Genomic DNA, 26,385 nt, shown 5'->3' on the forward strand with positions numbered 1-26,385 from the left:
TTTGATATTTGAAAAAGAATTGTAAGAACAATTCACTTTGTTTTATGAGACAAGAAATGTGCATATCACATTTGTCAAATTTCAATAATAATTTTGATAATTGAAAAAAATATATAACAAAAAATTGTTTTTGTTAGTTAAAGTTAGACTCTAATTAATGGCAGAGTATTGTACCTTGTAACCTTCTTTCACGTGTCCTCTCAGGGCCAGCTTGAGGTCTTTCACAAGGACTCCACTGTCAGAATCTTGCTCAAGGCCCATGATGTCATTGAAAACAAAAGAGTAAGTGGCCTCTGGATTTTTGTGTAATTTGAAGGTCTTGTACTGTAAGGCAGAAGGTGCAATTATTTACATCAATGAATCAAAGTATATATCAGCAGTTGTCTGTGGGCCGATCAGGAATGTGTGGGGAGACTGGAGAAAGGTGATTTGTATGAACATCCACAGTGGCATCAGATTAAAACTCTGGGACTCTTGTTCACACATTAACCTTAAAATTAAATGGGTGCAAAGCTATATGAGGTTAACATTAAGTACTCAGATGATCAACAGACAGATTTAGAAAGATTTGATGCTTCATTTCATTTAGCTTGTGCTGACTAGAATGTATTGCTATTTAATATTAAGACAACATTTGTACAAAATATATAATAGAAAGCTGCTGTTTTGACATTTTAATATGAGTAGAAGTTTCTATATTTTCATCAGTGAACTACTATTGAAAATGAATTCCTGTGGTTTGTTACCCTCAATGGAGTTGTATCCTTTCCTGTTGTTCATACCTGTTTGGTGAAGCTGGTCCCAGAGTTTGCATCTGTCTGAGCTCGACCAGCAGCTCTGCCTTTTAAAACGGTGTCGACAGAGTTGATGAAGCTCGACTTTCCAGCACCAACTGGTCCATAAAGCAGAATCCTGAGATGTTTGACCTGTTTGTTTTCAGGTTGGTAAGATTTCACAAACTCAAGATTGTCCTTGTACTTCCTGCAAATTACAGAAAAAAAAAAATCTGAATAAAATGCTGTATTACTTTTATTAATGATTGGACAACATTGCAATTGAGATTTTTTTTGTGACACACACAACAACGAGCTGTTTAAGTCATGTGTTGAGCAGTAGAAGGACAAACACTGAGGACACAATGGAAACACACTGACTGAATGTTAGATCATACTCACTCTGACACCTCCCTCCATGGCTGCTCTAAGAGTGGTATAGGACGTGACACTGGAGGAGCTCTAGACTGACTTGATCCCATTGCTGTAAAGTTGAACATTCAGACTAGATGTTAATGCAGGAATTCACCTGAGTGGAGGAAGATGCATTCAGATTGTTTACTCAAAGGTCCAGTGTGTAAGATGGTGGTGAAAGGGATCTATTGGCAGAAACTGTTATAAAATAATCCTAGCGATGTTTTCACTTGTGTGTTTCTTCTAAATTCTACAAATTGTTCTTTCTTTACCCTTGAATGGTACCTTTATATTTAAATGATTTACATTTACATAAGGAGTGGGTCCTCTCTGCAGAGGTAGCCATGTTTTTTACAGTAGCCCAGACTGGACAAACTAAACTCAATTTGAGTTTGAACCTGTGGTAACTGAAGGCTGCCACAGGTTTCCTTTCATGTTTAAAGGGGAGGTAGCAGGTGTTCAGCTGCAACATGCAAGTTCACCACTTGATGTCACTACATTCTTCACCCTGAACCTTTAAGCATAACTGGCAATATAACAATACAAAATCTAATTTTATATGAGTAAGGATTCTTCTTGTCAAATTCCTATTGAACTACTTATTACCAGCAGCACATACTGGTTACGTGAGAAAAATGTCCCCATGGGGTTTTGCTGTTTATTGACTTGATGAAGTAAATAAATTAGCTTTAGCTTGACATTCACAGTCACAGTAATAATAATAACTTTAATCATAACTTTAGCACTTACATAAACAAGGTTACAAAGTGTATCACAAAAATCCATGGCAAAAAATGAATGAACTAAAATAAAAGGTATTCCATTCAGCTCAATAGTAGTAACAGACAGTTGAAGTCCTTACCTTTGCTTGTGTGGCGCTGGACAGAGTGACTCTGGAACAAGGAGGAGAAGATGATTTTATAGGCAACACTTTCAATTCCTTTTTCAGGTTCAGTCTGAAGTCAACAATGTGACCTGAACAAAGTCCCGACCTTTTCTTTGTTCAGACACCCACTCACTCGCATGGAGGGACCCAGGTCAAACCAAATCAAACCAAACTAATTAAAATGACCGTAACCCAAAAGAGCATCTGAAACTCATAATCATAACCCTTAATTAATAATTGCCAGGTTGGATCTGGCACCTCATTTGTCATTATAATATCTTTAAATAAATGTATGACTGTTTACTTTAGTGTGGCTTCTGTTTTAGGACCATGGACAGAACGTTTACTAAAAAGAGGAGGTTGATAAACAGACAGAACATTTATCATCATATTAAACAAAGTATTATTTAAGTGTTCGTTTCAACATATTAATCATTACACTACACTGAAATTACACTTACACCTAAGGTTATAATAGCAAGAGGAAAACTTACCCACTAGAAAAAAATTACTTGATCCTTTATGGTAACTTAAATGTTTCCCCTTCAGTCCTTTCCTTTGAGTTTGGGGCTCTGGATACTCGCTTTCATAAGACATGAGCAACTTTCAATTTCATTCTCTCATATGGTTTATAGTAAAGCACGTGAAGATACGTTAATGCTGACCGTTCTATTCTGTTTCGATATTAGAAAACTATTAAAAACTCAGTGTCTGGTTTTGTGCTTCATTTGAGACTTTCATTAGTGCCTGTAATGAAAGACAAGACGTGTACCAGTTGTTCACAATACAGTTAAAATATATACGTTTTGAATGTATTCTATCATAATTTAAGGTGGGTCTATTATTGATTAGTTGGAAAACTAGATGGTTATGGTTTTGATTTTTGTTGCGATAGTAAATTGGGCCTTGTTCACGCTTGCTTTCTGCAGATGGAAAGCAGCTGGGAAGTGATGGGTCGGATGAGGAGATGGGGAAACAGCTAGGAGCGAATGAGCGAGACATTGTACCGCAGCCACAGCAGAAGTAATATATTGTTGACAGTACAGAAAAATTGTTAGAGCATGATTCTCACACTGATTGAAAACTAAGAAGAGGAAGCGATATTTGTTTCCTCCAGTACGACAGAGAGTTGTATGATGCCTCTTCCTCTTGTTTCCTTCCATATTGCACGTATTCCACTTAATTCAACTTATTCTACTTAAGCTGGATTGGTCACAATAGAATTATCGGCATAGCTCAAATATTGACCAGTGCTGTAATCAGAGCAATAAAGGCAGAACTTATTGGGAGAGAGATGTGGGTTTTGTTGGCAAAGAACAAAGATTTCTTTGTTTAGATGACATGATTCCTGTTAACACTGATCGCTGAGTGAGTTTCAGTTAGCAATCCCAGAGAAATCACTGCAAATCACTGGAGAACTCACACACAACGCTACATTCATGAAGTACTGGAGTATCACTGAGTACTGCGACTCTAGTTGTCACACATGTCACAAATCCACCGAGAAACATGAGGGAACAAATCTAATGACACAGAGTGAAGGGAAAACTGACACTTGAATTCTTTAGTGAGGGCGAGACACAGAATATAATCAGGGTGGAGCAAACGGCTTCCAGATATGAACGCTACCATCGTGTGCATGTTGAGCTGCAGCAGCATGGTGCCGAGCGATCTACACGCTCGACCAATCGTGAGTCAGTCTGAGCTGTTGATATTAACTTTTTAATCTTTACTTTATGTAAAGTTAAATGACTTCCGTGAACAATGAGCACTTGAAAATACATGGATGTGATTAGAACTACCTACAATGCTAGAAACCACCTTTGAGAAAAAATTATTTGACGTGCACTTTGACTTTTTAATTTGTCTACTAACACAGGAGGAGGTGATTTTTACTGCAGCCAACCACTAAGTGGCGCCTTCTGTCCTTCCCTCAGAGTCCGGAGCACCGTCCAATCCCATGCTCAGTTTGTGGTGTAAATTCTTGGTGAGAGAAACAGAAAATAAGAATTCTCAGATCAAACTGTCTTTTTGTGAATTTATTGTAGCAGGAAATACAACAGAGGATATATCAAAGAATAACAAAAGAGTATATCTCAGAAAATGATCAAGAATCTATCAGAATAAATCAGAGTCTATATTCAGCTGGACAGAGTTCCCAACATCACAGTGTGATGCAGGAGTCTGACCAAGAAGAAGTTCCCTCCTTTGGATATGTATAATGTTATGGTCATATCACTATCGTCAGACAGAGGTAAACCTTGAACACAGCGTTCTCTCTGCCCACGCAATCAGTCCTCCACACTGCCCAATCAGCACTGGATCTGTGCCAGTGCCATCGGTCTGAAAGTACTGAAAGTGTCTCACTGTTCACCCTCACCACACTGTGCCTCTGATCCCCCACTCCCAAACACAAGTGAGTGTGATGCTCCTCCTCTGAGCACATGACTTTGACACATGAAGGCCCGATGAAGAGTCTGAGGAAAATGAGGTCACAGAACGATCACAAGAACATTACCAATTTCATCAGGAATCCAACCGTCACACTGATAAGACAAGCAGACGTGGGAAGATTCTGCCCTAAGCTCAAAAGCAGAGAATGTGATTTTCCCTTTTTCATACTGTTTTTTTTATTGTGTTTAGTTTTTTGTTGTTGTAATTACGTGAAGGACTTTGTGACTTTATGAAAAAAAGGTCTGACCCTAATTAGCTGTTCACATGACATGCATGAATAAAACAATAATGATACATGAATCGGAATAAGTATGACTTTATTGTGTTGAACTACTGATTGACACAGTGAATATTTCATTTCCTGCTTGAACATTTGGGTATTTGCATAGAACAAAAATTTCCATGAAGCATGCTGCATGTGGAACACACATCAATAAATCAACATTAATGCAAACTCGCTGTTGGAGGCTTTTAAAACCCACCTCCACTCCCGGCTAATTGGTTTGGGATAGCACTTAATGTGGTCGACGCTCCCTGAACATCACACAGATGGAGTGGGAGCGGGAAGGGAGAGGTTGTAAGGGGTGGTTTGAGAAAGGGCTTTTATTCTTGACAATGCTTTTTATGTTCCTCGAATGTGAGACCATGGGGAGGAGCAAGAGGGCAGAACAAATCACGTATAAGTTCTGCCAAACAATAAGTGCTCCTCGAATATTACTTTGAAAAAAAATGATTATGAGTGTTTAGAGCATGCCTCTGCAGAAATACATCGTTATTCACTAAATGTGTGAAAATGTAAGACATCAAGCAGCCAACTCAAAACTAAAGCACACACCTTTCTGTTGCTTGCTTTTATTGGCATATTTGTTGATGTAAATGGTTGACATTTATAATAAATCACAGATATTACACATTTTGCTTGACATGTATATATAAATCACCCTAAAGTACCATGCCTTATCACACGTCATTACAATTCACATTAAGAAGTATATATTGTTGCGAAATAAGCATACAATCACAGTAAGTGCATTTCATATTGTACTGTATCCCTCACTATCAAGGGAATGTTGTCAAGCAGCTAAAACCACTGATAAGCTAATGTGTGGGAAAGTGGTGTAAGTTCTTGTCCCACGATCACAGTCAGGACGGTTTTATAATCGTTTGTATAAGTAGATGACTTTGTTGCACGATGGACAGTGATGCTCCACATCTTTGCAGGAATCAATGCAGAACGGGATGCAGCAGCAAAGAAAACATCTAAGAAGAAATACAAAAGTTTTATTCCCAAAGTGATGATGTCAGGATACAACAGGATATTTTCTTACTTTCGATCATCCTTTGTCAGACAAATTGGTCATTCAAGTGTTTAAATGCACTTCAGATTTCTAGTTTAAGGCGTCTCTTTATTTTTTCCATCAGATATCAGTAGCAGAGGAACTTATTGTGCAGCAAATGTTTACCCATAAGATGATTCTTACCCAAAGATGGTGAGGCCGCCGCAGATGGCCCAGGTCATGAGGCCTGGTTTCACTTCTGTGACGGTGACCACAGTCTGGTGACAGTGGGGACACAGCGCTTGTCCTGGGGCGTCCTGCAGTGCAGGTGTCACGACCACGTGAGCGACTGAGGATGAGAAATGCACAACACTTCAAATTGAGAATTTGTCTCTCTAGGTTTCTCGCGTGTGTAAACGCTTTCACACGTTCCAACCAGTATTTAGGAGTCACCGATTTAATGGAAACCAGCATCAGGCGAAACATATTGCACAACGTGACACTGGCTGACTGGCACAGTGACGTGAGATTACCGTGATTGGAGTAAATACTGACCTCTGGTTGATATATGGCGACGCATTCACTGACACAATGGGCCTTTTTCACTGCAGAGGTTTTTGCCATGTAAAATGCGTTACTGGTAACTTTAACATTCACACCCTGTGGCTCGGGTGTTCCATTAAGACACTGTGAGAATATGAAATAACACAAATCCCAGAACCTGAAGCCCCTAAATAGAAATCAACCTCATGAGTTATATGCTGCATGTACACAACTCAAAGGGAAATGTCATGTGACAAGCTATTGGGGTACTAGGTACTGATATAGGTACTGTTTTGTTTATTTGTAACACATGATTAAGTGAGATAGATAGATAGATAGATAGATAGATAGATAGATAGATAGATAGATAGATAGATAGATAGATAGATAGATAGATAGATAGATAGATAGATAGATAGATAGATAGATAGATAGATAGATAGATAGATAGATAGATAGATAGATAGATAGATAGATAGATAGATAGATAGATAGATAGATAGATAGATAGATAGATAGATAGATAGATAGATAGATAGATAGATAGATAGATAGATAGATAGATAGATAGATAGATAGATAGATAGATAGATAGATAGATAGATAGATAGATAGATAGATAGATAGATAGATATAGATAGATAGATAGATAGATAGATAGATAGATAGATAGATAGATAGATAGATAGATAGATAGATAGATAGATAGATAGATAGATAGATAGATAGATAGATAGATAGATAGATAGATAGATAGATAGATAGATAGATAGATAGATAGATAGATAGATAGATAGATAGATAGATAGATAGATAGATAGATAGATACTATTGTGGTCATTTCTGTTGCTACACTGTCCACTGCACTGACTCCTCTGCAGAGTAGCAGAGGCTGCACAACAAATGTAATTTGATAACGGGATAGTGCTCTGGTTTGTAATGAGTGCTCTGTTTTTCCATCAGCTTTTCTATACTGAATGTATTGTGAAGTCACTACTGAGCCATCTAATTGGGTTACTGTGTAATTTCAAATTGAACAACGTTCTTGGGAAAAAGTGACGGGAAAACACGCTGTTTACAAAAAACAGGAAGGGAAGGTTCAGAGTATATATATTTCCTTACATCATCTACCAAAACATTATAGCTTTTTCCATAAATATAATATACATCAAAACCATGCATAATAGTGTAGCATTTACATTTTGTATCCCTTTACCTCTACTCTTCTCTATTAGAACATCTTTTGATGTGATTATGTACAATGGAGTATAAGGGCCACATTGAAGAAAAAAAAACTCAAACATTACAGGAATAAGGTCGAAAAAGAATAAGCATCATCTCAGACACAGACCTGTCTGGTGGGCAGCAAATGGCGGTGCAGGTGAGAATCCCGGCTGAGGATACATTTCTTGCGGAGGTGCTACACCACCGTAGTTCATTGGTGGTCCAGGGTACGGTGGAGAGGATTCCTGTGGTGGGTACGCTTTTTCCATCTTCAGATGTCCTCACTGTAGATGAGAATTTGTATAATGTTCCTTATTAAATACAAGCTATTACGTTAATAAGTGTCATCTCAGCAACAATGTTTTTGGTTTTAGCCGAAAAGATTTGCTGGCACTCCCTTTGACATAGACCTATTAATCAATGGCCACATATCTTTACAATATGTAATCTGCCAATGAACAACAAGGCTTGCTGCTTTTGATGCCTGCATTTGAACAAGTGAACAAGTTATGCATCCATATCCTCACTATGATCTGTGGAAAAGGTAGAGAAATGAAATGGGGACGGATTTATTAATGACTCGGTGAAAGAACGCCTCAGTTCTCAATGCGTTTGTGACCGTCAGACATGGAACAAAAGAGGAGAGGCAAACTCCTCTTCAAACAATGTGAAAGGAGATTATCCCCTTTTTCCAGCATTAAAATAATACATACTTTTCTTTTTTTGAATGAGGTAGTAGGTTACCTTTTCAAAAAATAAAGGAAGAAGATGACAATAAAACCGGAAAAACATTTCACCTGAGCGAAATCAGTTCCAAAATTTAAATTCACTGTTGAGGAACCAAATTTACATTTCCGTTTGAAGTCCACCCTCAAACCTCATATTTCATATCCTCTTTCTAATCTGCACAATCAGGGGCATTCATTAGATTTAAGCTATTGTTAGGGCAGTGTGTTTCCGTGTGGACTTTGCATGTTCTCCCTGTGTCTACGTGCGCTTTCTCCATGTACTCTGGCTTCCTTCCAGGGTGCAAAGACATCCAAACTGCGGTTAGATCACTCAGAGGTTTTAGATTGTCTAGGGTGTGACCCAACCATCGAACAATGTCAGCTGGGATTGGCTCTAGCTCCCCGTGTGGCCCACAAAGGATAAGACGGATAGATAATGGATCGATAAATGAATGGAGGGAAGATGACACTCACTCTAAATAAGGTGCCGGATACACATTGTGGAGTTGAATGCCTCAAAACGTTGGCTATAGACTTCAATATGTATTGCTCAAGCTGGATGTTTGGTGTGTTAATGGCTGATGAATCATTTCCTTATTGGAAGAGATTTTGGGCAACAGAGCTCCGGTTTAAAGCAATTAACTCTGATAGCGGACGGCAATACCCGCCCAGATAATCCACCATGATGAAGCCAGCCTTCATCAGTGCCAACTTGTCAAACACAGTTCAGCATGAGTGTATCAGTGCTTCTTTAGTCTGTATTTCGATCATACAGAAGAATGCAGTGCCACAGTGTATTCTGCTCAGTCTGCTCGTGGTGAATAGGCCCAGTCATCCCTGTGTCTCGTCATCAATCCATACTAAATCAATTAGAGCAACATGAGCCACATGCATCTTCGTTCACCACAGTACTCGTGCCTCGCCCTGTTTTGTTTGGACAGCGAGGCTGGAAAATGCAAAAAGCTATAAGCATCTTAAGAAAAAATGCTTTTGACAGAAAATATATGTTTAGACCACATCTGAATATAAGCTGAATTAAGTATATTGATAATCTGACCTGACACAAACTCAATGGCTTCAAATATGAAGAGTATATTTTATTGTACATACCTGTGACTTTTCAACAAGAAGATCTGTCCTGGAGCTGCCTGGTCCTGAGAGATGCAGGAAGAAGCCGAGTAATAAGACAGTACAGGAAATATGATTGGAGAACTGAACAGTGGAAAGGTTTATGATTCTCACGAAAGAGCTTCACAGCCTCCTCCTGTTTCTCCGCCCATTTTATATGACTGTGACTGGGTGGGTCAGGAAAGAATTTAAAGTGCTTGTTGACCAGTGTTGGAATAAGAGCAATAGAGACAGAGCTCAGAGAGCGAGAGATGTGGGTTTGCCAAGAACAAAGTTTACCTTGTTGAAAGATTGTGGTGAGAGCAGGCTGCATCACTTGAGGGAGTTTTACCTTCAGGAAACTGTTCAGGGAATTTACACGCTTTTAAGTGCAGGTTAGTCACGGGTTGGAGACAAGATCCCCAAAACATAGTGAATTTAACGACAAACAGCCCAACAGCCCCCTCTCGAAAAAACACTTTTGATTCACTAAAGAAAACCCAAGAAGTGCGGCGGAGAGTGCAAACCTCCATCAAGGCTAATGCCTTATCTCGCCCAGTCATAGCAGCATTTCCCATAATCTTCTAGTCTGTGGTCGCCCCACATCTTCTAATATGTGCTGCCACATTTCCATTATGAACCAAAAGAAACGTTGTCACTTCTCATAATAACAACAGATCTCTAACTTGGTGTGGTTCTCCCTTGCTGCATTGTATCGCTGTGTTTAATTGGTCACATGCTCACCTGCACAGTGTGTATCATCCACATAGTCGGCCGCCTCTCTGGAAACAAGCAGAAGTGGTGGGAAAAAAGCAGAAGTGTGTTACAGTAGCCGAAAGGGAAATGAGAAGATAACAGGTTTTGAAAAAGTAGCAAATGTTTGTTACTATTACTAATGTTATTATTTTAATGTGACAGAAGTTGCACAGTCATTCCTTCTCTCCCAAACACGACTCTCAGTTGTAGTTTCTGAATTCGAAATCAAGAGGATGTGGTCGTCGTATTTTACTGCATGGCCACAAGAGGTCAGAATAATGCACATCGCCATGTCTGTCTGCTGTTAGTGTTTCTGTTCTGTAAATGTGATCACTATTTCATACCCATGCAGCCACAGGGTGAGGTGAGGGGTGTTCAGCTGCAACACGCAACTTCACCACTAGATATCACTACATTCTACACACTGAACCTTAAAGTACCTTAAAGCCAAAACCTTTCGGTTAAATCTTGGGGTTTTTTTCTTTTCCATTGTCTCACACCTGCTTTTATTCAGTGAAAGAAAAAAAATCACCTGATCTCTTTTTTGTGTGCCCTCCTTTCGCTTTCCTCTTTTGACTAATTCCTCTTACACCTCTGGTAACACATTAACAGGTTTCAACTGTTGATGGGTGGGCGTGCAGATAAGTAAGCAAACACAATGGATGACTAAGAGGGTGACGCGGGAGACCTGTGTTCTGTGCAATAAGGTGCAGTTTCTGTATAAATATATACATTTGTTGTCCGTGCAACTGATAAGCAAATGGAGGTAAAGTGCGAACAACTGCACCCTTTATACACACTCCATGTAACTCTGTATCACACGTGCATTTATGATATGGTTGGTGGACATTTGAGGAAGAAGGTCTTATAAGGCAGTGACGAGGGAGCGGCCAAAGCAACCTCACTCTCCGTGTCAGTCAAATTCAGGCAGAACTCACAAGATGAGGAGCGAGGGAGGACGGGTTATTCAAAAATTAGAGAAATATTACATCTGCAAAGACACACTAGTTAAGAGGTTAGAGATTTATTTGTTTAACTGAGCACAGGATTACAGGCACCATGGTTATGCTGGACTTCACAACACTGGCGGCGCCCGTGGGCATTGTACGGATATTCGAGGTGATCCTGACCTGCATCTCCTTCAGCCTGGTGGCGTCGATAGGCCACAGCACAGACACCTTCTGGACGTGGTGCATGTTCACCTGGTGCTTCTGCTTCTGTGTCACCATCCTCATAATCATCCTGGAGTTCATCACCCTCAGCGCAAAGCTGCCCATCTCCTGGGACGACTTCACCACTGCTTTTGCCATGTTGGCTACTCTACTGGTGTGTTCCATTTTCCACTGTTGTTTTATTGTCTTTGTCTGTATTTTGTGAAGTAAATTAATCGACTACAGCCAAGGTCACTGGACATCAGTGTCATTGATGATATAGATAAAGCCGGCACTGTAAAAAGAAATGTACTATTTGACATTTTTTTCTAAATTAGGTACAAATGCCTTGAAAATATAATAAATTACTGTTATTAAGAAATATTAACCATAAAATAAATGTTGTAATCGATAAGTCAATATAAAAATAATTGAATTTGTTAATCATTCAATTGCTTAAAATGCTTAAGTGCTGAAAGGTAATGCGATATAGATGTCAAACGTATCCATCTTCCATACTTTATTTGGGACTACTGCACAACTACTACCACTACAACTCTGAAGAATGATTCATTTCACACTGTGTCTGTCAGGTGCTGGCAGCTTCCATCATCTACCCCTCCTTCTTCACTTGCTCGACCTGCGGTAAACAAATCGGCGCCACCGTCACTTCCTGTCTGGCCTTCATCTTGTACGCCATCGAGGTCGGGCTGACCCGGGCCAAACCCGGCGAGATCAGCGGATTTCTATCCACGGTGCCGGGCCTCCTCAAGGTCCTTGAGGCCTTTGTGGCCTGCATCATCTTCATCTGCTTGGACTACAACCAGTTCTCCAGGTTCCCTGGACTCCAGTGGTGCGTTGCCGTCTACTCCATCTGCTTCATTTTTGCCATCCTCATCATCGTGTTCACCATCTGCCGCCTCCTGACGCTCTTCCCTGCGCCGTTTGACAAAGTTCTGACAGCCTGCAATGTGTTAGCGGTGTTGATGTACATGACGGCGGTGGTAGTCTGGCCGCTGTACAGCTTCCAGAACAACCCCAGACCCAACTACTGCTTGAATAATAGATTTTGTCCATGGAATAATTTAGTAGTCATCTCTTTCATGACCTGTGTCAACCTCATTGCTTACATCGTGGATACGGTTTATTCCTTTAGACTTGTGTTCTTCGTCAGCAGAACATAGGCGGCAAATGTTCCTCATTTACAAATATTCTCGGTTGTAGTTGTTTACAAACTTCAATCGAAAACATAGAACATGTTTTTGTATAACATATCTCTTTTCATCAAATCATGATTATTATTCTATTTTAATTAATCTTCCTATTTTGCTACAGAATTTATGCTTTCTCAGTGTGTGTTCTTTTGACTGAATCATTTGAAATATGAATAAAATGTTTTCCAGAAGTATCAGGCTATTGTTAAATGGATGAATAACTTGTTTAATGTTTAAACTGCTCCCTCTCAAAGCATGTTTGTATGGGTGTGTGATGGTTTGCATACCCGGACACACACAGCAGCAGAGCTTTCAATCTCCCAGTTTCCCATAATGGATAACAAGAGAGAGAAAAGGAGGGAGAGAGACACACCTTCCAAAGCAAACTCTCATTGAAAGGTGTGCGCACAGAGCTGAAACGATTTGACTGTCAATCATACTGTCCAAAGAACTTTTTTATAAACAATTATTTACCTCATCTATTTTTCAAGCAAAAAGATTGTAGAAATCTCTTATCACTGCTGGAATATCCTTGGATGTGGAAATGAAACCATTTTAAAGATATCTAATTTAAAGCCTGATTTAAAATGCATTTTGAAACAATTCATACACTTGAAAAACTTGCCAAGAATTCATCAGATGGAAAAAGTAATTCTCAGACTATAATGAAAATCACTTTAAGTTGCAATCATAGCTGAAGTACATTTAGCATGCAGTTTGTTATGATAAATAGTGTTTTTATCACCACAAGCCACATGCACACACTCATTCATACCGCGCTACTTTTCTATTACACACTGCCGGCACAGCAGCAGGGAAGATATGGGAGAAGCCAGGATCGAACTACCAACCATCTGGCTAACGGAGCAGATGTGTGTTTTTTTTTAATAAAATAAAAAAGTGTAATTGGTTCAGGTTCAAAACCGGAATCACTGATATGAATGATATCAGTGATAAACAATAAATATATTACATACAAAAATTACAAACACATCTGTAAGAATAGAAAATACAATAGAAAATCTTAATTTTAACAATTATTATTATTTTATTTGAAGGCATTATTTTTTATTTTTTGGTGTATGAGGATTGTTTGCATTACATCAATTTTTTTTTAAATGTGTTCACTGTTATCACAAAGCTCAGAATCCACCCCACATGGTTTGGGAAGACAGCTTTTAAAAGTGGTCTTTTTTTACAGTTAATAAAGGTTCAACTTTTCTTTGCACCGGAAGTGTCTTTTAATCTAGATAAAGGCTTGAAAGCAATCCCTCCTCCAAACGCTGACATTAGTCCTGCCCAGAAACAATAAATCAAGTGAACTGAGGACAGGATAAGAGCCAGTTTCATGAATATGTGACCTACACACACCTGTTGTTGTAGATTCCTCTGAACTTGGATGAAGATCAGAGTCCAGTGTGTATGTGTCATGAAGTGAACATAACACGAAACAACCATCCAATCAGGGACATGAAACAGGGGTCATAAACTGCGGAGATAAGCCCAGGACACGCCACCACACTGAAGTTTCAGTTTCTAGGAAGAGACCTGCTCAGGGGCGTTTGCCTACATGGATTTCTATGCCAGGATCTGGTCTCGAACCCGACCCTGCTGCCTTGAAGCACTGTGAAGAAATAACTGAATTTAGAAACTAAACGATACTTTTAGCTTTTTATGCGAGGGCGGATCGTCCTGTCCAGCCATGGTGGATTTGCGGTCGCTCACCCAGCCTGTGGGCATCTTGCGAACACTGGCAGCCATCCTCGCCTGTATGTCGTTTATCTTGGCAGCAACGGGGGGAAGTTCCTCATCTTCTTACTGGGCATGGTGCATGTTCACGTGGTGCTTCTGCTTCTTCTTCACCCTTCTCATCCTCATCCTGGAGTTCACCGCTGTAAGCAAGAAGCTACCTTTCGCCTGGGATGACTTCACCGCTGCCTTTGCTATGCTGGCCAGCCTCATGTTCCTGGCCACCTCCATCATTTACCCCACATTTTTCACCTGCACGACCTGCTACCATCAGATCGGTGCGTCTGTGGTGTCCTGGGTCTGTTTCGGGGTGTATGCCGGCGAGGTGGTCCTGACACGTCTTCGCCCGTGCGGAGAGAACATCGGGTTTCTCTCAACGTTGGCCGGTATAATGAAGCTTCTGGAGACCTTCATCGCCTGTCTCATCTACACGTCCCTGGAGACTAAACAGTACGTGAACTCCCCGCCGCTGCAGTGGTGCGTGGCCGTGTTCTCCTTGTGTTTCATCCTTTCCATCATCATAATCCTGCTCACCCTTGGACAAGTGACCTCTTTTTTTCCAATCTCATTTGACAAGCTGGTGGTCGTCTTCAACATTTTGGCAGCAGTGATGTACGCAACAGCGATGGTGATCTGGCCGGTGTACAGCCTCCATAGCAATAAGAGACCTGGCAACTGTGGCCACCTTTGTGACTGGGATAAACTGGTGGTGGTCACCTTCATGGCGATCTTCAACTTCATTGTTTACACCCTGGACACTGCCTACTCCATACGCCTTGTGTTCTTTACTAGCAACGAGTAAAGCTGCTGCTCGTCAAATCAAACATCAACTGAAAACAGAAGCTTTCTGAATCATAGTGAAAAGGCCATTTTGTAAACTTTAATAATGTTCTTGTTCTTTGAGAAATGATGCAAACGCTGACTTCAATGAATATTCTGCAAACCCTGTTCATCAAAAATGCAAACTTACTATATTTAAATGCTGGCTAACCAATATTTGTACAGTGTTAGTTAGTAAATGATTGAACTGCATCACTGTCATAAAAATAAAAAAATATCCTGCTGGAACTTTGGATCCTGATATGCAGCGTGGTGAAATAGTGAAGGTAATAATACTGAGCGCACACTTTGGTTTATGACACTGAGTTAGAGTTTGTGCTTCTCATCTTTTCATTCGTGGCTTTTGCAAGTTTCTGACTGAAGGAATAATTCAATGTTCCTGGAAATATATATTTTTGCTCAATTGCTGAGACATAAAATGCCTCTCATGCGTGTACCAGAAATATGAAGCTGCAGACAGCAGGAGGTCAGCTCAGCACAAGCACAGGGACAGGGGTAAGAGGGAAGTCTGGCTCAGTCCAAAATGAATAAACTAAATCTCTCTAACATTTAACGTTAATCAGCTGACAACATACAAAAATAAGCAAAGCGTTTTCTAAGGCTATTTTATTTGTCGTGAAAAACTGGTGTCCACCCTGTGTTTAAGTCGATCAGTGTTCTGCAGATCATGTGACCACAGTCATTGATTTGTTGGTCAATTTTCGTTTTCATGAATGTCCTCCCAAATGGTTGCATCCTTGCTGACAACAGATAAACAATGGATGTGGGACATAAGCAGTGACAAAGGCAAACAGTGGAGCCAACGAAAGATGAGATAGGAAGAGAAGAGAAGGAACAAGAGAGAGAATAAACAAGGGTGGGGGAAGTTGATGAAAGAGAGACAGACGGAAAGGGAGAGCGAGGATAGAGGCAGCATGAGGTTGCCAGATGTTGGAAGGATGCGTGGGAAAAGTCAAATAATCAAATCAACAAGCGGCTCCTGCATTTGGAGCTGGATTTGTTGCGAGGTGTAACGTTTCGTTTTATCCTATCTGGCTTCTTTTCATGTGTGCAGGGCATCTTTTTCTTTTCTTTTTCGTAATCAATGGGACATTTAAAAGTGCGTCACCCAAGTCTCACCTGTAATCCTGCAGCTATTGTGCCACCCGGTAAACCAATCTGTGTGAGTGAAGAGAGTAAATGAAGCGTAGAACCTTTGCTTTTCTTCTCATGTCAGTGCCGTCAGAGAGACAGAGCACATCAGAAGTCTGTCGCACAAGGCAGCAAAGAGCAGCTGTCAGCGTCTGCTCTGACTTGGATTTGCAGCAGGAACAAAAAATATCTTTCTTCCTATGAAACTGGAATAAAAATGAACGTACATTGAAACTGCACAATGTCAGCAGAGGTGTACAACTGAAATTCTAGTTGACTTTAATTCACTATCTCTTAACAAACATGAATATTTAATAGCTCTATATAACCACTGTCTATTTTTTCTAAAAGCTTTGCTAATTCCCAGTCTGTAAAGAACCTACAATACAAACAATGGGAAGTGCTATGTACGGGAAGAGAAGCTGTATGTTCATCCAATCAATGACAATCATCCAACGTCTGCTCTCTGTGTAATCTGAACAGTGGTGGTGCTGGTTGACAATGACAATCGTTAAATACAATCAGTGGAGAAAATAAACCTTGGTGCTATCACTGATAAATAACCGTAATCAATTAAATGTATTGTTTTCATATATATATATATATATATATATATATATATATATATATATATATATATATATATATATATGTTTCTTCTTTAATTTGTCATCCCTCTGTTGAGCTAATGAAACATTTCCAGTTCCTTTTGTTACATAGGGTATACAGGGCTCATGTGCCACCATTAGAACCCCCCCCACACTTTTAAAACCGTTGCTCCACCCACGGCTGACTGAGCTAAAACCAAGTACTGAGAGGATTGAGGATATTTCCAGCTATTTCAAGTATGCGATAAAAGCAACAAACCTTCCTTCCTTCATTAATACCAATATTCTGATAATGATGGCGGATTTATACAAAGAAGAAACCTGAATAAATTACTCTGTGTTGTCTCATCAACAATAAACATCAGATAGATTTTGTCCTTACAAACCAAAACAGGAAAAAAATCCTCTTACTCATTTTAAGAGTCACCTCAGGTTTCTGCGATGAAGAAAAAAATAAAAAACACTTCATCCTTATTGTCCAAAAATAATGCAGGTTCCCTTTGGGACAATAAGTGACAAGACGCATCGCCTCTCCCGTCCCATTAAATGAGGCTCATGGTGAAGAAACTAAATGTGATCTTTGAATTTAATTCCCACTCAGGCCGACCAGGGTAGAATTATCCGAGCGCAGTGGCAACATGTCAAAGCTGCTGGAGCCTAAGTTGCAATTTAAATTAAATATCTGATCGTCCGGTCTGAAATTAGCCAGTATGATTTTTCTCAATCTTGTAATTCCTTTGTGTGTTTATCCATGCAATTACACATGTTGCCTGTATGTGCATGAAGTAGGGGATGACACGATACATGTCCCTGGAGCCAGAGCAGCTTTTAAACATCCTTGCCTGAGCCACTAATGGGATCCACTGAGGTGAGTCCAGCAGATGACTGTAGCTGTAAAAGGGTAAAGCTGTATGAGTCACTCATGTTCACACCTACTCTGTTTCTTTTTTTGTGGTCATTATCTTCCATTAAACTTCTCCTCTGATTAGTGGCCTTTGACTCAACTGTGCAGCAATCACAGACGCTCAACCCCTTTCTGGACATTGTGAAAATTAATCACCGCCAATTTTTGGGGGCTACTTCAAAAGTGTGACAGGGGGAAAAAATTCACACACTTTGAAAAGCATGTAAAGTCTAATTATAGTGTAGTTTACGGGGGGTTTTAAGAGCTGCATTGATTTGAAAGTGGAACTCTGTATAAGTTGGTGCTGTATTTAATTAACTACAATAATAGAGTTCTAACCTGCTTGTCTGTTTGGCCTGTGGTGAAGCTGGCTGCAGCTTTTTTTCTGAGACTAGTAAAGTGACCTGCAAGTGATCTGAATCAAGCAGAGGAAAGTAAAGACAGGCTGCAGGCCTCTGTCTGCAGAACCCTGACGCATCGCCACCTCTGCTGCACAAAGATCTGTTCACCTGTTCCACTCATACGCAGAACCCCAAACTGGACAATCAGTCAGTGGCTCAAAAAGATAACAATTTTCTTAAGTGTTTTCTATCATGTTGAAAAAAAACTACATAAATGTATACATCAAAAAATACGTTTTATTTAATTAAATCACATGTAATTGAAATACATACACTCAATCATTATTACATTGCTGTCAAACATGGTATCCACAATGTGAACCGTGCTTTAGCGTCTGTTTAACACTAAATGGGACCATGGTTTATAAACTGAACATCATGCCGCATTAAATATAATTACAAACTAGTGATTGAGGCCATAAACTCTGATGTTTATCACGTTATAAAACAAGTTAGAAGTCATTTTCTCACAGACGGAACACAGGCTTCAGGCACTTCCCCTATGGCTCCAATATGGACCCAGCATCGAATTTCATATGCAGTCACTGTTGACTATTAAAACAGCTTCACAACAGACACATTTTGTTTTTTAGAAGTTTATTTCATCCCCTGACCTCAGCCCGTAGTGTGAGCCACAGAATCGCCCCTTTGGACCTCACCTCCATTACCTTCTTCTTTCTTACACCTCCGATCAGCCCCTTAGCTCCTCACTCAAGCATACAAACAACTTTCAGTCTCCACACGACAGCTCCTCTGGGTCACCAAGACTTGCACTTCTGTGCTCGATCAATCCTTGCCAGAATTCTTGACACCGTCTCGACATAATCTCCCTGCACATGCCCACAGAGAGGAAGCTTTATTTGGATAGGCGAGAGCTGCATGAAAACTGCCTGAAGCCAGTGTGACTCATCTGAGCAAGGGAGAGAAAGTTGGGAGAAGGAATCTAGGCTGATTCTCTCAGAGATTTTTGAACATCTTGCAGATACAGATGTGAAATTAAATCAAATTCAAGAAAACAACTCAAGTATGTATCTTATAAATATAAATTACACCTTTTTTGCAATTAACACTATGAACCATGTGACATAATTTAAAGATATAAAGAGCTGAAAACAATAATATTCATTCTTGTTCCACTACTGTGAATGTGTATTGGTGATTTATTTTCATGTGAAAGTGTAAATAGGCTGTCATGCATCATTGATGGCTTGTGCACGCAGTGTGGGAGTACTTAGCTCTATAGATCAGTTCAGATGAGACTAACAATGCAATTAGATCAATGCTGTATAATGTAATAAAAATGAGCTGCTGTATCTGGAAATTTAAAAAGGCAGTTTGGAGACTTTACTAATTATAAGACAACCTATTTTCCCCTGTTATTTTTCTGTTGAGAACTTGTATAGATTTATTTGGACTTGGTGGAGGTATGGGGACTGAGTGCTATTCAAATTTTGACCTTTTAAATGCAGAGTTTTTAAATTACCCCCACCAAGGCTGTTATATGTTCATCTGCCTGTCTGTCTGTCAGCCTGTCACTAAGATTGAGCAACACTACACGACAGATGACAATCGAATTTCGGATACAGTGTGGGTCAGGAAAGAACACGTTACATTTTGGTGTGGATCAATTTTTTCACTTTCATGAACATTTGTCTTTTGTAACACTTTCATGGATCTTGATGAAAAAGAATCAGGCATGTTTAGGGGACTGATATTCACCGGTGTTTGACATTTGCTGCAGATTATTTGACTTCACTTGACCTTTAATTTCAATGATGTCAACTGACTTTGTTGACTTTTTCAGTTACAAAAAGATTTACAATTATTGATAAATTTCTGTCATATTACAGACATTTTATTGTGTGTGCCACCTTGAAAGTGAGGCCTGGTATTAAACGCTGTGTAAATTAACCACTTCATTATCTTGGCCTTGTGGTGTTTTCACTCACCAGTCTCATAAATATGACCAGTTGTTCTTGTTGGAACCAGTTAAACAGGACCCACATAGTGTAAGACGTCATCAACCTCCCACTGCCCCTTATCAACCCCTTTGATGCAGGAATATAGTATGTACTGTTGTGTATACAAACACACACACAGGGCCGGCCCTGGCAATGTTGGTGCCCTAGGCGAGATTTCAGATTGGCACAAATCTCTTTTACCTGTATAACAGATTGGTTTGAAACACATATAACTAAAGCATTTGTGTGTGACTGCCTGTTGTTAACATGGCACTGACCTGGATGGCAACAACTTGGAGCTAATTGCTTGAAAGTCGTCAGCTTTCCCAGACAATTACCATAAAATCCCTCAATCTCATCCTCTCACCAACATTTTTCCCAGTACATCCTAAACCCTCTCTCCCGCTGACTCAGGTGTCCCCCCAGACCCCCACTAAGGTGGTTCATTCCCAAGGTTGGATATGGGCATGGCTCTATTTCTCCTCTGTCTATCCTCTTTGTCTCTCACACACAGCAAGGAAAGTTAAAGTCAGTATCTTTTTCATGATTGACTGGAAGACTTCAGCTTAAGTCTCTGCTGCACAGGAACAGAAGAGAAAGGGAAAGATGGCTGTAGTGTGAGCTTTTACACAGTACAGTGGTTTGGGCTGTGAGGTGAATGGGAGGGACATTCAGAGGCTGCTTCGGTTCCCCATATAAATACTGGCAGTGCGTGGAGGCACATAAAGACCCTCAGGTTGACTTGGAAGGAGCTGAGGACGGTGTTTCACCATGCAGAGAGGATTCCCTTCAGAATTGAACTGTGAGGGATAAATCCTGGAGAATCTGACACACCGTGCCATACAGGCGCCGCTGGTGATGGAGATTTAATCCTGCTGTCATCAAGAAAATGCGTCAACATGAAAAGTCAAGTGTGAGCTGGATTCTGAGGGGACCGGAGCGACGCAGCTGGATTTCAACCTCACGCAACGTATGAATTCTTCAGAAGACGCGCATCACAGCAGCGCATAGTGGACAGGAAAAGACGCACGGGAGCGCACAGGTAGGTGGCATCGCGTCCAAGAATCTCACAGCATTCACGAAGAAAGAAATGTGTTTATCGAATAATATCAAATCTCCTGATGTGTTGGATAAAGATGTGGGCGTGAAATATTTTAAATGTATTTGTCATCATATTTGTTTTTGTGGTTTATTCCCCAACAGAGGATGCGTGGGTCTACGCTTACAGTTATATGTATTAACCTCACATTTAATGACCCGGGCATTATTTAATTGGTTCCCACGATTAAGGGCAATAGCTGTTATCGTGTTGTTAGAGAAAAATGTCAAGCCCGATGCCGTTTGAAGGGGACTCGGAGTGTTTGTTTTCCCAACAACACGCTGCGGGCTGCGCGTCACTCCCGTGTTTTGGAGCGCGGTTCAGTGAATCTGCGCGTCACACCGTTTATTTGTGCAACACGTTTGATGAGCCTCGGGTTGCAATGTCTGACACCTGACAGTTATATGATGGTCATGACTATTTCAGGTCAACCACAAGGTGAGGACGTGTGCTGCCCCCCCCCCCCCCCCCTCCTTCTCAAAAAAAGTTTGACTGGAAACGTATGTCTTTTTTCATTTTAGCTTGAACTGCAGAAAGTAATTACACTTCAATGAAAAGATCAAATCCCATCCTCAAACTAGTTTCAAAACCTGCAGGCCATCAAATACACGAGTGAATGCTAATCTTTGTTTATATTACAATAAACAGGTAAGGAAATGATTTGGAAAAATCTAAATGGGGCAGAAGGACACAGATCCGGGCGGACGAAAGTCACCTCGACTAAAGTTGACAATTGAAAACTTCATCTTTTAACAGAAGCTTCTCTGTAGAACTCTGCTCTCAGTCTCCACCACACATGGACCCGACTTGGAAACAAATAATAATAGTAATTCACAAAATTTGAACCCCAGTAAAGAATTTGTCTCCACTTGTATACAGACGGGATTTACAAAGTTATTAACCTTTACTAAATACGTTTTGACCCCATGTACATTTGCCTGCGTTGCACTCCAGCACTCCGAGGGTTTTTGTTCCCTCCGTTTGGGAAATCTCAATGACAGAGTACATATTTGAGACCTGCTCAACTAATGTCTTCTTCTAAAGTGCTACTTCCCATTCAGAGATATTAATGTTGACCCCTTGCCCAGACAGTTCAATGGAACAGTTTTCTTCTCTTCTGGTAAAAATGGCCATCGTGCCAAGATTGGGCCATGTGTCAGTGGGTATGGTAAAATTCAGTTATTGGTTGTTGTAATGTATCCCACATAATAATTGCAGCTTGTGTCTGTCTTTTCTCTTGTAAGCTACTTCCTACTGTGATCAGCAATCCCTCCTTCAACATGGATGGTTTCAACTGGACGTCGATATCTGAGAACGTCACAAGGACCTCCTCCAAGCTCTACCACAACAACACCAATAACAATTCTTCAGAGGCACATGCGCCAATGCCCTTCGGCGTGGTCACCGCTGTCATCTACACCATCGTCTTCGTCGTGGGTTTTCTGGGTAACACGCTGGTCATCTATGTGGTGGTCCGCTACGCCAAGATGAAAACTGTAACGAACATATACATCCTCAATTTAGCCTTAGCGGACGAACTCTACATCTTGGGAATTCCCTTCCTTGGCACTAATAGTTCACTTTCCTATTGGCCATACGGGGATTTCTTCTGCAAGGTGTGCATGACTGCGGACGCCATGAGCCAGTTTAGCTCCACCTTTTGCCTAACAGTAATGAGCATTGATCGCTACCTGGCCGTGGTTTATCCTCTCCGCAGCTCCAAATGGCGGAAGCCACAGGTGGCCAAGGTATTTAATGGCATGGTGTGGGTTGTGTCCTTCCTCATCGTGCTGCCAGTCACTATTTACTCGCGTGTACAAGAGAATTTTGACACCTGCAATGTGACCTGGCCTGATCCAAGTGATTTGTGGTCCATTGTCTTCATCCTCTACACATCCACCCTGGGCTTCTTTGGTCCGCTCCTTGTCATCAGCCTCTGCTACCTGATCATTGTCATCAAGGTAATTGGTCAGATAAACCAGGACTCCTGCTTTTGATTGTGTCAATTGAAAATGGTATATGTTTCCAGCGAGGTTCTGCTCTCATGGTCTCACAAAGCCTTTCCAATCCACCATGTGTGTTTCAGGTGAGGTCTGCAGGTGTGCGTGCAGGCCTGACTAAGCGGCGGAAGTCGGAGCGCAAGGTGACGCGTATGGTGGTGGTCATCGTGTTGGTGTTTGTTCTTTGCTGGTTGCCCTTCTTTACTGCCAATCTTGTCAACCTGGTTTATATCATCCCTGAGACCAATTCCTACGCCACAGTCTACTTCTTCCTGGTCATCCTCACCTATGTCAACTCCTGCGCCAATCCAATCCTCTACGGCTTCCTCTCCGACAACTTCAAGCAGAGCTTCCAGAAAGTGCTCTGCTTCTACAAACCCAATAACGTCAGCACCACGGACCAGATGAGAGGCAGACAGACCGCAACCAAGGTAAACCACAATGTTTCTTTGATCAAATAAAATCAATAAAAATGTAGAAAATGGAAAAATTTGAAAATTAATAAATTGCAAAGTTTTAACTTTTATATTTCTATACACTGATAGAGGTATCTGAGCATCCAGCTCAACTTATTTCTGATGTGCAGGCGGATGCCTCTGCATCCAATACTGAACTCTAGGTTGTTCATACAGTAGCTCAACTAACATGTGCCCAACCCCCCACCATTTTCATATGATCCAGTATGTCATCAAAATTCAAAGATTAGAGATGAAGTCCCAATAAGGATTTGGGAAACAGAAGTATTTCTCTGGATCTTCTTCCTCTCCGGTGAACCATCTGATTTACCTGATGGCCCAGTAAACCCGGAAAATAAATTAGATTTTCTGATGATCACCTTACTTTTCTTTTATAATTAATTTAATAATAATGAAGTGATAAGTGTTACACAGATCATTAGTGATAAGGTTTCTCCTTCTGTCTTTGTAATGTCCAACAATGTCTGTGTGTGTTTCCTCAGTCTGTCCAGATGGAGGTCGTTAACAGCCTTGACACGGAGCCTTTCACCTCAAAACCCGTAGTGAATGGTCAGTGAACGCTGCGACCCGCCATGTACCGGTGTGGTAGCTACCACATGGAGCTCAGACAGTTTACCCCTGGATATTTAATTATTCTGTTTCCAGTCTTTAACGCTAACACTTACCTTAACCCTTCCTCTCTGACTGGGACATTTCTAAAAAAAGACCAGAGGAGAAACCACGAAGAGAAAACTTCTTACAGCGTTCATCACTAAGGATTTTTGTTTGTACTCTATGGGCCTGATCTACTAAGATCCCGAATAAAAAGTGCTAAATTGCATGTGAATTATAATAGATTTCCCGTTTGGTTGATGGCTGTTTTGCGGGTGATCTACTAACAATAATTGCGTAACTGATAACAGGTACAAACATGGTAGAGGCAGAAATATTTTAATAAGTGTTTTGCGTGTGTTTCTGGTTTCCGCCATGGACTTTTAAGGAGAGCAGAGTGACCGCAAGCACAAAGCGAAATTTAATGCCATGGAATTGGAGGTGTTAGTTGAAGAGGCAAACAAACATGTTGTTGAGCTACAGCAAAGAAATATTAATAACGCTGTGCTGATTAGCACCTACCTTTCAAATGTACTATATATAGACTCAGTCACATACCCTGCAGTTATTTTCAGGCTTTGTAAATCACATTGTTTGGGATAAATTAAACTATTTGCATCTACTCCTCCCAATATTTTGTGCACTCGGGTTGAAACGCCCGTTATTGCATATTCATTAAGATAAACGTATTAAATGGACAGCGCGTGTTATTCTGCACCGTTAGTAGATCAGCTTGCATGTTTTTTTGCGGGTGAAATCAAGGTTTGCACGCGTTTTCGCACGTGCAAACTTTTAGTAGATCAGGCCCTATGTGTTTGTACTGTTACTATATTGACTGCATTGTAGGCCTCAAAGTTTCTGTATTGATGTGTGATCTCAAAAGTCATGAAATCTTGTACATTCTCAAAAAGCTTTAGGTATAACGAGACTTATATTGTGAAACAGGCATTCATTCATTTGTGTATTTGATCATATTTTAGTGAAAGTTATTGTTGTCTGATCTGCTTTGATTTGAGAATGTACAGTATTTCATTTGACCTGCTACAACCAGAGAGATCACTGTTCTGCAGGTTATTGTAAAGCTGGTTGAAATGTGTTGATTGTCATATCAAATGTTTTTTTGCTGGTTGTGTCGGTTGGTAATATCTCCTGCTCTCTCATATTGCTGACCACTGACATTGGTGGAGTGATCGTTTTCCATCCTCTGCAACATGTCGTGTCCTCACTCACTGTTTATCTGGGCCTGACTGGACAGTTAAGGCTGACATTTGATACCCACATCATTGGGCGGTGCTGGACAACACTGTTGCGTCTCCATAGTTGTAACTTGATCCAAGAAAAGACCAAATTTGAGGTCATTCGAAAAGCTTGAAATAGAGATACGAGGTATTTCTATTTGAAACACTGTGTATTTTAAATTTGATCATTTTGAACAAATTTGATTGCTGATTCATGATGCTCTAACATAGTTATACAATTATAAATAATAAACATCTGCTCATGTTGCTTTAATCCAACGCAGAACAATCTCCGGCTGCTGACATGAAACACAGATCATTTATTGTGCATTCATCTCACATTGTTGATGTGATTTATGAACATTATATCAGGTTTATGTTTCAGATTGAGCCACTTTATCAATATTTCAAATTGAAACAGAACGTTGGCAGCTTTACACTTTAATGTCGTTGTCTCTGTCTTTTTTTCAGATTTTTGCGAATGTCTTTGTTTGATTTTGCAGTAAATGTTTTATGCAACATTTATCAGACATTGGAAGAAGATGAAGAAGTGTATTTTTTTTCCCAATGAGCAGGCAACTGGTAAAAAAATTGGATTCACTTTGTGTTATGACTTTAGGACTTAGACTTACCACCGAAATAAAACATTTACAATCAGAAAATCTGTTGCAAGCACAGAATAGAGAGACGGTTTCCAGTTTCCAGTTTCCATGTGAGCTAACTTTTATTTGTTGTTGGTGTTGGGGATTTGTTTGTTTTTCCCCGGCATAATGATCTAGCAATGTTAATAAATGTAACAGTGTCATTAAACAGTTTATATTGTGCATATTGTCCAAAGTATAGTAAATATACGTACACAC

The 26,385-nt window shown here is 40.3% G+C and overlaps 4 protein-coding genes across 4 annotated transcripts; 3 read left to right on the forward strand and 1 right to left on the reverse strand.

Moving 5' to 3' along the window:
* Positions 1-5,681: 5,681 nt before the first annotated feature.
* Positions 5,682-9,461, reverse strand: LOC133023785 (LITAF domain-containing protein-like). The gene is made up of 4 exons (XM_061090857.1): positions 9,410-9,461; positions 7,699-7,855; positions 6,009-6,153; positions 5,682-5,787 (listed from the first exon to the last, which is right to left on the reverse strand). Exons 2-4 carry the CDS (start codon positions 7,838-7,840, stop codon positions 5,682-5,684), a joined length of 393 nt encoding a protein of 130 aa, XP_060946840.1. The 5' UTR covers positions 7,841-7,855; positions 9,410-9,461.
* Positions 9,462-11,221: 1,760 nt separating this feature from the next.
* LOC133023802 (myeloid-associated differentiation marker homolog) lies at positions 11,222-12,497 on the forward strand. The gene is made up of 2 exons (XM_061090872.1): positions 11,222-11,488; positions 11,907-12,497. Exons 1-2 carry the CDS (start codon positions 11,222-11,224, stop codon positions 12,495-12,497), a joined length of 858 nt encoding a protein of 285 aa, XP_060946855.1.
* A 1,568-nt stretch (positions 12,498-14,065) lies between these two features.
* Positions 14,066-15,349, forward strand: LOC133023612 (myeloid-associated differentiation marker homolog). The gene has a single exon (XM_061090681.1). The coding sequence runs from the start codon at positions 14,230-14,232 to the stop codon at positions 15,076-15,078; it is 849 nt and encodes a 282-aa protein (XP_060946664.1). The 5' UTR covers positions 14,066-14,229; the 3' UTR covers positions 15,079-15,349.
* A 7,151-nt stretch (positions 15,350-22,500) lies between these two features.
* On the forward strand, positions 22,501-24,253 carry LOC133023306 (somatostatin receptor type 5-like). Its single transcript, XM_061090305.1, has 3 exons — positions 22,501-23,181; positions 23,307-23,651; positions 24,179-24,253. The coding sequence occupies exons 1-3, from the start codon at positions 22,501-22,503 to the stop codon at positions 24,251-24,253; spliced, it is 1,101 nt and encodes a 366-aa protein (XP_060946288.1).
* The last annotated feature ends 2,132 nt before the right edge of the window (positions 24,254-26,385 follow it).

This window comes from Limanda limanda, chromosome 17, assembly GCF_963576545.1.
Source record: "Limanda limanda chromosome 17, fLimLim1.1, whole genome shotgun sequence".
In the NCBI taxonomy this organism is placed as follows: domain Eukaryota; kingdom Metazoa; phylum Chordata; class Actinopteri; order Pleuronectiformes; family Pleuronectidae; genus Limanda; species Limanda limanda.